Source organism: Trematomus bernacchii, unplaced genomic scaffold (assembly GCF_902827165.1).
Source record: "Trematomus bernacchii unplaced genomic scaffold, fTreBer1.1, whole genome shotgun sequence".
NCBI lineage: Eukaryota > Metazoa > Chordata > Actinopteri > Perciformes > Nototheniidae > Trematomus > Trematomus bernacchii.
In genome coordinates this window covers 2,723,896-2,738,862 of record NW_022987771.1, presented here as the reverse complement: position 1 = coordinate 2,738,862, position 14,967 = coordinate 2,723,896, and the positions used below count along the sequence as shown (strand labels likewise).

Here is a 14,967-nt window from a genome sequence, read left to right as displayed (position 1 = left end):
GGCGGCCGTCTTTCCTGCAACGGCAGTTGCAATAGTGTAATATGACTTGATAGCTTTAAACTCCGCACACTGAGCTCTGATTGGTCAGCAGGCGGTGCTTTCACTGACTTGATCTCTTAGCCTGCAACCTAACCTGCTCCGTACCAGGTTAGCCGCTCAGCATAAGTTACCATGGAGATCTAGCCCGCTAAAAAGAGAACCAGCGTCGTAGGACCGGAAACCCAGAGTTTTCCCTGAAGTTAGCCCGCTAAGCGAAAATCCGGCTTCGTAGTACAGGCCTCTGTTGTCATAATTTAAGGTTTTGTTGTTGATTTTGAAATGTAAATAAAACCCTGCATAACGCAGAATAGTCCATTTGTAAATAATGTACTGTATATTATTGTATTGGATATGATTATTGATGCATGAATGTGATATCACTTTAATGTAACTTGTGAGTTTCCCACACAGTCTTATCTTAACTCAACTTATTATAATAACAACTAAATACATTTTTTTTTTAAATATAATATTTGTTTCAATAGGAACACTAACTTGAATTACATTTATACATTGAATTAATAAAGTACAATATTTGCCTGACATTAGGAGGAGTAGTAAAGTATGCTATCTTGAACTTGTATTAAAGTAGGCTACTTAAAAATCTTCTCACTGTCATCATAACTCAATTAGCTTGGGACCACTTTTGTCCTCTTTCAACGGCCCCTTCTGGGTCCCTCGACCCTAGCATGGAATCCCCTACCCGGAAATGGGTGTTGGAGCCACCGTCACACCACCGTCGACACACTGCCTGCTGGGATGAGGTTCGCCACCGGAGAACTACAGAGATTTCTACAAATCTGAGATCGTTTCACAATCTCGGCGATAACTCGTCGAAACCCCCCGATACAAACACACCGTTTCCAAAGGAAGGAGGACCGAGGCGCGCTGCCAACATGATGGAAGAAAAAGACAGATTCCAGGTGCCCAGTGCCGTGCAGGAGGCAGAGATGCAGGCGGAGATGCAGCCGCTGGTGAGACAGAGATCATAACTATTATCAATTAGAGAACATCTAAATGAGTGTTTTTCTGTTGTCACTGTTATTTTTGGTATGTCTAGTGTTTTGGGCCTTCCATTCATCACGATATTTCCCGGGATCCCGACATATCCATCACCTGCTGCCATGCGTATCCTGGTACCATTTTCGGCCATAATGAAAAGTGTAATTAGTCAGAGGGTAATAGATTTCAATCATAGATGGATGTTTTCGTTTTCTGTGTGTAATGCCAGCAGCGTCCGATCTGCTGCGTAGTGATCAGCCTCCGTCATGTCTGGAAAAACATCCCATCCCACCGCCGCTGCTGCTGCTACACCCCCAGCATCCATGCAGCAAGTTGCTCCGGCTAAACGCCACTTGTGTTGCCTTGCCGTGATTAGTGAGCGGCGTTTAATCTCAAATATGTGCTTGTATGTACCGTCAGAGCACAATGAATTGATACAATAAATCAGTGTATGTGATTTAGCGGTGCGCTCCGTGGCCTGTGGCGGGGCCCTGGGTTACTCCAGCCTGCTGGGCGGCCTCTTCTGCCGCTATAGAGAGCCAGACTAGACCCGAGGTATTCTGACCTCATGTCTCCAGGCGTTTGTACACATCCATTCATCTCTTGTGCGTCATATAGCGAGATATACGAGGTATTTTCCCTTCCTTAAAGCATGTGTGCATTTTTGGGAATGTTTTCCAATCATCCAGGGACTTCCAGGAGTCCTCCAAAGGGTCCTGGAGCAACCTCACCGAATCAAGAATCACCCAATATTTTGCTTTCACTTTAGATGTTTTCATCATTTCATTCTGTAGCTTGGACAAAACCTATAGGTTGCCCTTTTTACATTGTGTTAGCAAGTAGTTTAAATATTTTAGAAACAAGATGACCGTGCAACACCTCAAACATTCATTATACGGGCTTTTCCACACATGTTTTATCTATTTATGAACCGTTTCATTCACATTGTCGGTAGGTTGTTTAATGCATAACAAAAAGGTATTGATTATTCATTACTGCCTCAGTAATGCACATTTCTGCTCATCTCTGTGTCTCCAGGACCCGGCCTCGTCCACGGCTTCAGAGGCGGACTCCGACACCCGAGAGGGGGAACCTGTCACCATCAACTACAAGCCCTCACCCCTGCAGAGGAAAATAGGTGAGGAAGAGCTATACGGTATTTTTTAGGCTAAGTGAGTCCCTGTGGGAATCTGCATATCCTGTAATCAACTGCTTATTTATAGTCCTGGAAAGACTATCCTGCTCATATGTCCAGATGTGTCATCATCTCCAGGCAAGAAAGAGATTGTGTTACATTTTACTTCCTCTGATGGCCTCTGAAGAGTCTAGAAAACATTTAGAGAGAACTTTCCTATAACAAGGCTGTGTGGTAATTGAGTGTTGTTTAATCATCCTTGTTATGCTGCTGAAAAATAATTAAGAAGTATTTAAGGATATCTATATCAGAGAAGACTGTCACAAGTTTCCAAAGCCTAAGGTGTTGCCCTGCAAAGATATATCTTCTGAGTAATAGTCCCATACACCAAAAAAGTATTTAATGTACACCTTCATCTTCACACACAGGAGCTAGAATAAGTAAAGGTTTGGCCTTTAGCTTCAAATGTAACTGTGACTTGACATGCACCTTACCTATTAATAAACGTATTGTTACAGCTTGAATCCATTTCATTGTTTGATGTCCATGGCAGCATTGTTAGCCATTCTGGTTTTGTTTTACATTTGGGAGTTTGAGTCTCTTATGAAAAGCTCCAGTCCTTAAAGGCTCATTTCAGCACCTTGGACAGAGTCCAGTGAGCAGCAGCGCCTCTTTCTTATTGTTCTCCGATGTAGGACTTTCTTAGCCAAAGACTTAAAGAAACAAGTACATCAGGAAGAATTGCATGGAAAGGGTCGTTGTATTCTACATCTATACTATATGTTTTAAGTAAGACCATTATATTTCATATTATTCTGCTCATCAGGTGTTCAACCTTTTAATTACATGTAAACACTGTCAAAACATTTCCTGTTGATCAAATACAATCTGAACCTATTTCCTGAAGTATTCATGCTTGTTTAACCATCGGATGTAAAAGGCTGTAATCTGAATTTAATGGCTTTTTAAAACATTTGACTAGTGATGGGAATTCCGGCTCTTTTTAGTGAGCCGGATCATTTGGCTCGGCTCACCAAGAAGAGCCGGCTCTTTCGGCTCCCAAACGGCTCTTCAGTTTACCACATATACCTTTTATAATTCAATCAAATGTAGCCCTGTTTTGACTAATGATTTATATGTGTACACATATATCACTTAAATTATTCAATACATCCTTTGTACCGAAGTATCCAAAAGTAAAAATTACATGTTTAATATCAATTATTTGCTGTGGCCAATTGTTTTCATTGCATTTACAGACCCTTGTATCTCTCTGATACCACCCAATGAATGCACTGACTTGCTTGTAGAACCACGCTACACAAAGCAGATAGCAACACCTATAAAAACTTAAGCATAGACATTTTAAAAAAGGGGCTACTGTATCGACATTTTAAAATTATATTTAAAGAAAAAGCCCTAACAAAACAGCAGGGCTCTATTTCAGTATTAACTATAGAAAAAAAGACAGCAACAGCTGACATCAAATCTTTGCTGAGCCCAAGGATAATCATAAATAAGTAACATAGTGAAAATAAATATATTGCAATGCTCAGTACAGCAGCATCCAACAGTCTCTAATCCTTGGATATTACATGTCACTGCATGCATGCATGGAGCAGCTGTAGCGCGGCTTGTTCGCGGGCTCGTTCGCGACCGACACATCACTAATGTTCACCGATGGCTCAGACTAGACTTCTAGTATTGGTTTAGTTATCTCTCAACTGTGAGAATCAAAAAAGTTAAAAAAGGAGGCATAAGCATGTTGTTTCTGAATGTATTGTCTTATTCCTTGTGGCTTTTGTATCATCATTTATTAACTTAAACAAACTCTCAGCCCCAACGGCAACGATTACTCCTGCAAACAGAAACTGAAATGTCCTGATGCTACTGTGCTGCAAAGCCAATTGATCTTATCATCTGTAGAAATAAAATACATGAAAGTCAAAGCTCAACCTTGTTCCCTTGACGTATCATCACACTTCCGGATGGACTTTAGTATCATTAAACTGGGTCAAACCTGGGCCTACTCTTTAGTACATTTGACAATCTGAAGAGAACTCCCCAAAGTTTGCAGTGCAACAAAATGAAATGCAACAGAAAGTTGAGAAATGATGAATGTGTGTTCCTGTGTGTGTTTCTTGTGCAGAGAAACAGAGAGATCTGGCTAGGAAGGGCTCATTGAAGAACAGCACGGCTGTAGGAAGTCCCGTGAACCAGCAGCCGAAGAAGAACAACGTCATGGCTCGCACACGGTAAGAAGTGAGCGATGGGGTCTCTCGGTTTAGCAGAGGAAATGACAGGCTGGCTGGTGTCTTCTTGAGCGATTACGGTCATTAAAATGTATTTAGTTAAAGTGATAAACTCAATTTAAGTCCTTAGTGTGCTGTAGCACTTACATACAGCCCAGACCTGTACAAAATGTAAGTGTACACATTCTGTACAGTATTACATGACGTATTTTGAGCAACTGCAAATGTCCATTATTCTATTTGGCTTACCTCATCAAGTATTTTTTGTAGATTACATGTGTACAAGGGTGTCACTTTGTATTGAAATTTGTTTTGATAAGTATCAAGATTGTGAAAAATCAAGAAACAATGTCAAGATATGTTTGGAGTTACTGACGAATACATGCAGGATTCTTGGTTATTTTATAATAAGTAAGCTAGGAGGGGATATTCTTTTTCGTTGATGACAATGTACCTTCTTTTATTCCATATTTACATAGCATTTTATATTCTCATATTGTGCAAATAAACCTTTCTTAAGTCCTTAATATACAAACAAATCCTAAATCCTAAATGAATTTTGAAAAAGTAAGAGGGACAAAATCAACCATTTCACAAAGTGGTGCAGACATGACCCCAGTGCTACACATGTGTAACATCAGGAGCATGTGTAACATCAGGAGCATGTGTAACATCAGGAACATGTGTAACATCAGGAACATGTGTAACATCCGGAACATGTGTAACATCAGGAACATGTGTAACATCAGGAACATGTGTAACATCAGGAACATGTGTAACATCAGGAACATGTGTAACATCAGGAACATGACAGGAGGGATTTCATCCTCATGTCCATTATTTCTGTCTGCCAGTGAGGCTCGCAAGAGTATAGTCTTATTGATTCAGGGTCTGTAAGATGTTCCAGTTACAAATGAGACATCTTTCATGCTTCAGTTGTTCCTGTAGTTCAGCCGCGAGGTCGCCTCCAGGCAATCCTTTCTTTTATTTAAGCAGCTCTGCCAGTCTTACTCACTTCTTCCTGTTAGGGGATCTATTTTCCCTCCACCATCTGTTCCTCCGTTCTTCCTCTCGTACTCTGTTGCACCCTTTTACTTTTCCTCTTATCATTTCTTCTTCTTCTTCTCTTTCTCTCTATGTTCCCTCTCTGCAGGTTGGTAGTGCCTAACAAAGGCTACTCCTCTTTAGACCAGAGCCCAGATGAGAAGCCCTTGGTGGCCCTAGACACAGACAGGTAAACACACACACACACATGCAAACAAAAACACACATACATGGAACAACCCCTTCATTTTAATTGCTATACTGTACATATGTTTATTGTACTTTTTTTACATGTGTATAATTGTTTTCTTCTCAGATATATTACAGATTTGTTTATTGTAAAAACATTTATTCTACATTTGTTCCTGGTTTTTTGAACGTGCTTTTATTTATCATTTCATTTTCTCTTACTACTATGTTTATTTAATTAACCAGCTCACTAAAGCAAATTAATTGGACGTGAAACGGACTTGGCAAAGAAACAGATTGTGATGAATGCCCTTCTTGCCACTTAAACACATTAACCACAGACTTGATAAGCTAACCTGTGTTATTTGTTTGTTTCAGTGATGATGATTTTGACATGTCTAGATACTCATCGTCGGGATACTCCTCTGCTGAGGTGAGATATCTGATCGAGCAAACCTCGCCTTCTTTGCCTCACATTTGCTCTCTCATTCAGCCCCCCCTCTCCTCGCCTTTTTCACTCCATTTCCCATAAATGTCAAGAGGCCAGAGAGCCCGGCTTTTATGCGTCAGTCTCAACAAAAACCCATTTATATCCTTCCTGCTCATCCATGATAATTCTGTGTGGCCCCCTAGCTACAAGAGCGTTATTACACTGCATGAAACACGATGCTGGAAATAAATGTAATGTCATCTCTGGGTGTCTCTCCTAACATCATATTTTCACCGCTGCTGCCAATTTAAATGCAAATCACAGACATCATTTATTCCCCAGAGGAATCCTAGTTTCCATAATTTGTCTGTCTCTGACACGACCAAGCTTGTTGATATAATGTATTCAAGCCAACAAGGGTTCAGATTTTAATGCCACCATGGCGTCAGAGAAATAGCTAATATACATGTTACAACCCCAATTTAGTAATTGTACCCTCTTTCGAAGTTCTAGCTAACAACAATAAGTTGTAAGCAAGCAATAAACTGTGCCAAGCATGACTGTACTAAAGCTAACAAAGAAGGGCATTGTGGTTGTTATTTATGTATTAAAGTGTACAGGATTATCAACAGTAGACTAGACAGTTCAGTTATTACATAAAAAGTTTCCAGCAAACAAAGGCATTGTTTTCCTTTAAAAAAATCACAGCAGGACAGTAGTCATCACATTTATGACAAAACTCCAAGTGATGATCATTACAGCCATCTGTGATCGTGCCCTCACTCAGTTTTCCATGGTTACCACTGTAAATGTTACTCACTCTCAGTCACAAGCTTGAAAACAAGCCATGAGATTTGAAGTCTGTAAAAGACTTCAAATCTCGAGGGGTGTATGAATTGTCTTTCATACACCCCTCTGTCTTTTATGGATTAAACAAACAATATATAACATGTAAATAAGTGATACAGGTGTTGTTAGATAGTTTCGTCAACGCTGGATACAGCAAGGCTAGTCTTTGTGCTAAGCTAAGCTAGCTAGCAGCTACCTGTAGCTTCATATTTAGCATATGCTACAAACATGAAATTAGTATCAATCATCTCATCTAATGCTCTGCCAGGAGGTGAATAGTTTTATATACCCCAAATGTCAAACTATGTTTCACAAAGCTTCATTTGTTTTTAGCTAGTTGGCTAGCTGTTTATAACAGGAACTACTAGGTTTGGGACGCTAGACTAGGGCTGCACGATTTGGGGAAATAATCAAATTGCAATTTTTCTGACAGATATTGCGATTGCGATTCGATTTGCGATATTTGTTTTTAAGCGACCCAACGGAAGTTTATTGTATAATGCGGCCATATCTCCGGCTAGGAAGGTCGTATCAACGTGCTCCCGTCTCTAGCACCCCCACAGCCCGAGCTACGAGTGAATGAACTAAACTTACATGAAACTTCCGTTGGGTTGCTTTAAAGTCAAGCTTCAGTTTAAGATTCACCCTGTAATAGATGTAGAACATGTGATGGAGCATTACTAACCTGACTCAGATGGTTTGTTTCACCAAAGCATCTAGGAAAGCTCCATTGGAAGCCATTTGGAAAAGTATTTCAAAAATACTTGGCAGGTGATTGGATCAATCTGTCTATCACCTTCTATCATGGGCCACTTTTACATTACATTACATTGCATTTAGCTGACGCTTTTATCCAAAGCGACTTACAATAAGTGCATTCGACCAACAAGATACAAACTTGAAGAAAACAGAATCATATAAGTACATTAGGTTTCATAGAGCTAAAACATTTCAAGTGCTGCTCAACTGGCTTTAGATAAGCCAGTCCTTAGTTAGTATATAAGTGCTTTGTTAGCAATTCTTTGTTAGTGCTTCTATCGCTCGAAGCGGAGTCTGATTGGTTAACAATGGCTGGTACATGTGGAGCACAGCACTTCTGATTGGTGTGGATGACTGATTTGCGATTTGATAATTGCATCATTTCAAATCGCGATTTCGATTTTAAAATCGATTAATCGTTCAGCCCATCATGATAACCGTAGTTAATAATCACTTGTTGAGTGTTTAACAGTGAGTGGCCCAGTAGAAAGTATTTAGGTTGGTAAACCCTGTTCAAACGCATCAATCTCCTCTCTTTATCCTCTCTTCTCCAGCAAATCAATCAGGATCTGAACATCCAGCTGCTGAAAGATGGTTACCGCCTAGACGAGATCCCCGACGACGAGGACCTGGATCTGATCCCGCCTAAATCAGTCAACCCCACCTGCATGTGCTGCCAGGCCACCTCCTCCACCACCTGTCAAATACAGTAACCCCGCCCCTGTGACCTTCTGCCCCCCCCCCCCCCCCCTTTCACACAATATAACCCCCAATCTTCATCTGCTGTGAGTTTACTTCGCCTCCACAGTGGTGACAGTGAAGTATTGGTAGAGTATTATAATGACAGTTAAGTGCTATGATGACAATGAGGAGTAATCCGATTAACATATAGAGTATTTGGTTTAACATGTAGGAGAAGGAAGACAGTTGAAAATATTCAATGTGTATTTAAGTAGAAGTGGTGGTTTCCTCCTATGGTTGGACGTGTTCGAGAGCCCTTCTCCTGGTGAACATGATGTAACACACTAATATTAGTGGACAGAAGGTCAATTGATGCTATAAAGAGAAATCCATTTCCCTGAAGAATAACAAACATCATAACTGATGACTCAACAGTTTCTTTCTGGGTTTCACCTTTGCATTTTTCTAGTTTTTTTAATTTCGTTTTTATTTAATGCTTCCCTTTTTTAAGACTGATGATACGTTTGATTGTATGTGCTGACATGGAGATGTTTTAGAGGTGTGGAGTCCCTGCATAGAGGATATCTGGTACCATATTCATTGTACTGTACGGGGTTGTTATGTAGCACAGGTTGCACTCATTCACTCACCCTCAACACTTATTGGCTGGATATGTTTAAGGCAGAGTTTAGAGATGAACCTGTGAACATGAATGGCTTAGGAACTAATTGCATGAAGAGCACTAGACTGAATACATAAGTTGAAAATAAAAAGGAAGTAGCTGGTTGCACATTTAATTTCTGCCCTATGTTGATTGTGCAACCTATTGACTGGTATTGTTTGAATTTGCACATTTTTTCTTTTGTAGGGCTCATATCTGTGTACTCTTTCCTGCATAGCAGTGACAGTGTCTTATCTGAAATGAACTGTGTCAAAAGGGAAAGATTACATATCGCTGCACGACCCTCTAACACATGATGCTCACATGATAAACATGTTATCAAGGCCAAAGGAACGTGGGGTGACCTTAAGATAGATTTTTCCTTAAACACTGCTGTACACCCCATAGTATATATATTCTCCATCACTGGACACTTTTCCCCATATCTGTTTTAAAGAGAGCGGATTTTAAAGAGAGCACACAGGCATATGCATGTATACTGACATACAATGCCAACATAGTGGCCGTTTCTCAATGTCGAGTATACCTGCTGCAGAGCCACTATTTCAAGTATACTACGTCATCGAGTGGCGCCGAATGCTGGGCATGCATTTAAACAGTCCTTCGGTGCCACTGACGTAGTATACTTGAAATAGTGGCTCTGCAGCAGGTTTACTCGACATTGAGAAACGGCCAGTGAGTGAGATGGCATCTATGTGTCTCCTTTGACTAATGGGTTGGAAATCGTTTTTTAATTGCAACATTTAGTTGGAGCAGTATTGTTCTTCATTTATGACTCTCTCCATGGCCTCCTAAATCTATCATTTGCCATTAGAGTTTGCCTTAAGTATCGAGAAGTTTAAAAGACTTGTGTATTAATTGCCATTTGATCCATTTGCTGTTTATGAAGTTTTTCTTAATAATGTTTTTCTTTGGTTTCATTTTTTTTATTTGTCTTGTAATGTAAACACTACCATTACAGTATTTAACAATGTTATTGTTATGTGCAGTGTATGAAAAGAATAAATAAACACAAAGCTAATGGAGTACTATCTGTTCTACCTTACTCTTTCTTTGTATCACCTTATTAACACAGTGGTGTAAAGTAACTAAGTAGATTTACTCATTACTTAAGTACAATTTGGAGGGACTTGTACTTTACTTGAATATTTTGCTACTTTGTACTTCTACTCCATTACAATTCAGAGGTCAATCGTGTACTTTTACTCCACTACATGTACTAAATACCTTGAGTTACTTTGCAGCTTTTGATTAATAATTAGAAATATAATAAACACTTAAATAAGACTTTACTTACACCTGGAGTACACTGCAGTATACAAAGACATTAAAACTAGCTGCACCTTTACCAGCTTTGATAAACACATTAATGCATCCATAATTGTAATCAAATAATATAATATATATTATTCTGAAATGGGTACTTTAAATATATATTTTGATGCTAATACTTTTGTACTTTCACTTGAGTAACATTGTGATTGCAGGACTTTTACTTATAGAAGTGGTACTTCTACTTGTACTTCTCCCACCTGTTTACACAGCAATAAAGAAGAGCCTCTATGTATTTATAAAAGGTGTGAAGTACAGTGTGTGTTTTGGAACAGAACAAATGAGCAACTGTTTAGAAAGAAAAATAATTTTAATGTTAAAACCTTTGAGCAGTAATTATTACACAGCTATGAATATTGCGATAACACGGCTCTGTGGGGACAGACCTGATTACAGTACAGTAGCATCAGAAGTAAAGGCTTCGACCTGAAAGGCACCAACATCTAATCACAGTTGTCATAATGCCATGAAAATAAAAAACAGCATTGTATAAATACATGTGTGTCCTACAAGCTTAACTATACCTAACTTTACACTCTATCTGGACGTTTTTATACTTTTACGTGGCATTTATATAAAGAAAACTATTGACATCAACAATGTTTGTAGCTCCAGTAGTGGACGAAAAGGGTCTTTCACCCCATTAGTTACATTATAAAAGATCACCTAACAAATACAAAAATCATTGTACCAAAGAAATACATACAAACATGCTACATGTTGGAATTCACAAACTAATAAAGAGAGCTTGCCTCAAAATGCGAGGATGTAAAATATAAATAAAAATGTCCGTTTGTGAGAAATGTTGTGCTTCCATGTCTCCACCAGGGGGTGTTGACAGAAATGGCCTCACATTGTTCCCTGATGAAATGCAGTCCAGATACAGAGTAAACAAAAGGTAGTTAAATGATCAGCAACTGGCACTGTTGGCATTACAGACAGTCATTGATATTCAAAGTATTTTTGAATATCAATCTATAGAATATGAAGATTTTCCACAATGTAGAAATTCCTCTCTGCTAAAATAAAAAAACTTTGAAAAAGGCACAGACCTCTTTTTTTAAAACTAAATATGTATCTTTATATATAACTTTCCCTTTTAAAAGGTTCAACCCTGTTGTGTTTATCCCTGCACTATTAACATTCAAGCCTGGAAAAGCATTGCAAATGTGTTCAATGTATTTCCCCACAAGGCTTGCCTATGTGTAAAGGTTAATTATTAGTAACTTAATCACGATGTGACGCACAACACAGGAAACTGTACAAGCAAACTAGCCCAATATATATATAATTATAAAATACAAAAAACTCTGTAATTCTCTATATAATAGATTTGTCTTCTCTAACCTCACTAAACTACAGTATATTGAGTACATCCTCCATCTAAAAGTGAATCTGTTTTATATATTTATATGACAATACTTGTACTGTACATTCGCCTGGTCCTGGACTTGAGTTACTGTACAAGTATGAGTGTATATGTAAAAAGAAAAATCATATTTACTAAAGGAAAATCCCCAAAACTTCTAAACGCACTTGAATATCTCAGTAATGATTTGTTTTCTTTCTGTAAATGAAGTTTGTGATGCAAGGAAACACATGTAGTGTTAATGGGAACTATATATATACACATGAATGCCTAATAGATTACAGATTCTTCCAACAAAGAAACACAAATAACATATAGTAATGATAATAAATGGCAAAGCAAATAGAAATTGACCCTGACTAATAAATACCAATTATCTCAGGAAGTAACAGGGGTTGAGTTTGAATACATAACTTATATTTCTGTTTGCTGTTACACAATGTTACATGCATAGAGAAAAGATTTTACAGAGTGGTCTGGCTGGTGGAGTTGATTGATTGGACGGGATTAGTGTATGACATTAGTGCAAACAGCACACATGGTGTCTGTGTGTGCTCTCTCTCTCCTGCACTGTGTGTGTGTGTGTGTGTGTGTGTGTGTGTGTGTGTGTGTGTGTGTGTGTGTGTGTGTGTGTGTGTGTGTGTGTGTGTGTGTGTGTGTGTGTGTGTGCACATCAGGAGGGAGGGTCTCACACCCCCACAGGGCTTTGGTCTCCAGAGTCAGACGAGGACAGGGACAGGGAGCAGCGGCGCCTCTTGGCCGCGCTGGAGCCCTGAAGCATGCTGGGATGGAAACCTGCGTGCCGCCGGGCGTGTTTGGTCAGGTGGTCGCTCCGGATGAAGCACTTGGCACACATGGGGCAGTTGAAGCGCTTCTCGCCCGTGTGTGTGCGGTAGTGACGCGTCAGCTCGTCTGAGCGGGAGAACTTCTTCCCGCAGACAGGCCACGTGCACTCGAAGGGCCGCTCACCTGAGGACACACACACACACACGGTTTAAATCACTACTCTTTTAAAGACTGCTTCCTGCATTTTGTTATACAAAAATCTAACAAAAACTACTGTGTTTTGCTGATATTTATTTCCTCATATTTGGAGAACCCAAGGACAAAAAATGTAATAAATATATAATATAATTAATAATATTTATTATTCCTTTATTATATAATATATTAATATTATGTTATTAATAATAATTATTATTAATAATGGTTTCATTTATATGCCATATTTTAACCACATTTACAACCAGCCCACATTTAAGAAATGCATATTTTTTTCAAAACAAATCTAAAAAAAACACCACTAATTATGTCATCAGTTCCAAGTCACCAGGAACGCCCCCAAAAAATAACTTTTATCAGGGAACAGTTTTTAATCAAACTATGGTAGTTTTATTATTTCCTTTATTTATAGCCATTGAAAGAGGGAGGGCAGGCAATACATAAAAAGAACACCGAGTACACAATAAATCAAGTTTGAGAAGGAGGGGGGCAGTCATACAGAGATCGTTTCACCAAAGGATTTTGGGTTTTGTTTTTTCTCAATTTTTTGGGAAGGCCTGACTCAACAACATTTCTTGGAACAATAAGAGAACATATTGATTTGGAAATGGTGAGTCATGATAAGAGCCAATAGAAACGAAAAAAAACGATGGCTGCTCCCACCTCCTCCTCCATGTGCTCCACTGAACCACATGTCTGCCCTTGTTTACAACCTGACGTAAGGGGAGGGGGCGGATGACGTATGAGGAAGTGGTGGTGCAGGGTTTGGTTATCTGCGGAGTGCGTACAAGAACATGAGGGGGCAACAGTGTCGCAGTGACCTGCATGTGGATCTAAAGCTGAGGGGTCGGTGAGATTACAATAAGGGACATGCAAATAAACACATAAACAAGTTAGATAACACACGGTGCAGAACAGAGACGATCTTACGGGACATTATGTTGATAACATCATGGTGACTGGGGTCCAGGATGTTTCTTTATTATCATACCTGAACAATCTAGCGTGCATAACAACTATGGGAGGAGGCACGCGGCGTTCCCATATTCTGAGTGCCACAACCCTCCCCCTCACAGTCAGCCTCACGCCCTCTATGGGCCGATCAGTCACACACCCCCCAAATTCGTGGGACTACCTTTCCTATAACGTGTTATTCATTTGCAGGAACATGTGGTCTTTTCTCCTCATACCACATCCCACAGACTCAACATGGACTGCCTTCTTTAACGTTAGACATCATGTTTAAAGACTTATAATGACATCATATTCATCTTGCAGTGATTGCAGATTGTTCAGACTGCTCTGTCCCTGATCTTTACCATGCACCTGAAAAATGATGTTATAAGTGAGTGACGCAGAGCTGTTTTGCTGTCGTCAACAAAACGTTATATTGGCCCCTCACTCACCGGTATGCACCCTGAGGTGGGCTTTGAGGTGGGAGGATTTCCCGTACACCTTCCCGCAGCCGGTGAAGGGGCAGTAGTGTCTCTTCTCCGGACACTCCTTTCTCTCCTTCACCACCTTCTTCTTGATCCTGGACTGTTTGGGTGTAACCCGGCTGTCCCCGGCGCTCAGCCTGCAGCCCCCCCGCTCCACCTTGTCCTCCACCTCGCTGCTCCCCCCGAGACATCTGCTGTCTCCGGGGCTGATGATGGCGTTAGGGTTGCATTTGTTCAAGTCCAATAAAATCATTGCCACCATCAGTAAAGTCCTGTTCTCCTGGTTCTCTTTGTCCTCTGTGCGTCCCTGTGGTCGGCTGGGGTCACAGTCTGCAGAAACATCCACCTCTGACATCACTACAGCAGATCCGAGGGTGGAGGAGAGAAACAGTTTATCTCCAGGAGCTGGTAATCCAGAAACAAACCCACAATGTGGATGGAGGTGATCAGACCGCAGTCCCCCAAGGAAACATGTGGTTATGCATCCACACGTGTCGTCTTCAATGTGACTATTCCGTAAGACCGCAAAGGCTGCGTTTTTGTTGAGGTTGCAGGGCGGATGGTTAAACACCCCCACAGGAAAGATAGCCGTTTGAATTCCTTCCTCTCTCCTTCTCCCTCTGGGTTTTTTTATTTCGAATTGCCGGAACAATAAAACACACCGCTTTAACCGACTGAGCTGTACGCACTTGTGTCTGCGTTTATTCCTCCTTTCGGTGCACTCCCACACTTGCGTCAACTTGTCCTATTTCTCAGTGAGCGG

At 40.2% G+C, this 14,967-nt stretch overlaps 2 protein-coding genes across 2 annotated transcripts; one reads left to right on the top strand and one right to left on the bottom strand.

Annotated features, from left to right (window-relative positions):
* The first annotated feature begins 785 nt into the window (after positions 1–785).
* fam219ab (family with sequence similarity 219 member Ab) lies at positions 786–10,083 on the top strand. Its single transcript, XM_034148515.1, has 6 exons — positions 786–1,013; positions 2,080–2,179; positions 4,326–4,431; positions 5,582–5,662; positions 6,040–6,094; positions 8,254–10,083. The coding sequence occupies exons 1-6, from the start codon at positions 936–938 to the stop codon at positions 8,410–8,412; spliced, it is 579 nt and encodes a 192-aa protein (XP_034004406.1). The 5' UTR covers positions 786–935; the 3' UTR covers positions 8,413–10,083.
* A 602-nt stretch (positions 10,084–10,685) lies between these two features.
* On the bottom strand, positions 10,686–14,967 carry klf9 (Kruppel-like factor 9). The gene is made up of 2 exons (XM_034148783.1): positions 14,172–14,967; positions 10,686–12,732 (listed from the first exon to the last, which is right to left on the bottom strand). Exons 1-2 carry the CDS (start codon positions 14,557–14,559, stop codon positions 12,452–12,454), a joined length of 669 nt encoding a protein of 222 aa, XP_034004674.1. The 5' UTR covers positions 14,560–14,967; the 3' UTR covers positions 10,686–12,451.

Bases quoted from the DNA above. Each gene is read 5' to 3' on its own strand.
- fam219ab (XM_034148515.1), top strand. From the start codon at position 936: ATGATGGAAGAAAAAGACAGATTCCAGGTGCCCAGTGCCGTGCAGGAG. The intron at 5,663-6,039 runs GTAAACACACAC...TGTTTGTTTCAG, and splicing joins GTGGCCCTAGACACAGACAG to TGATGATGATTTTGACATGT. The intron at 6,095-8,253 runs GTGAGATATCTG...TCTCTTCTCCAG, and splicing joins CGGGATACTCCTCTGCTGAG to CAAATCAATCAGGATCTGAA.
- klf9 (XM_034148783.1), bottom strand. From the start codon at position 14,559: ATGTCAGAGGTGGATGTTTCTGCAGACTGTGACCCCAGCCGACCACAG. The intron at 12,733-14,171 runs GTGAGTGAGGGG...GTGTGTCCTCAG, and splicing joins CCACCTCAGGGTGCATACCG to GTGAGCGGCCCTTCGAGTGC.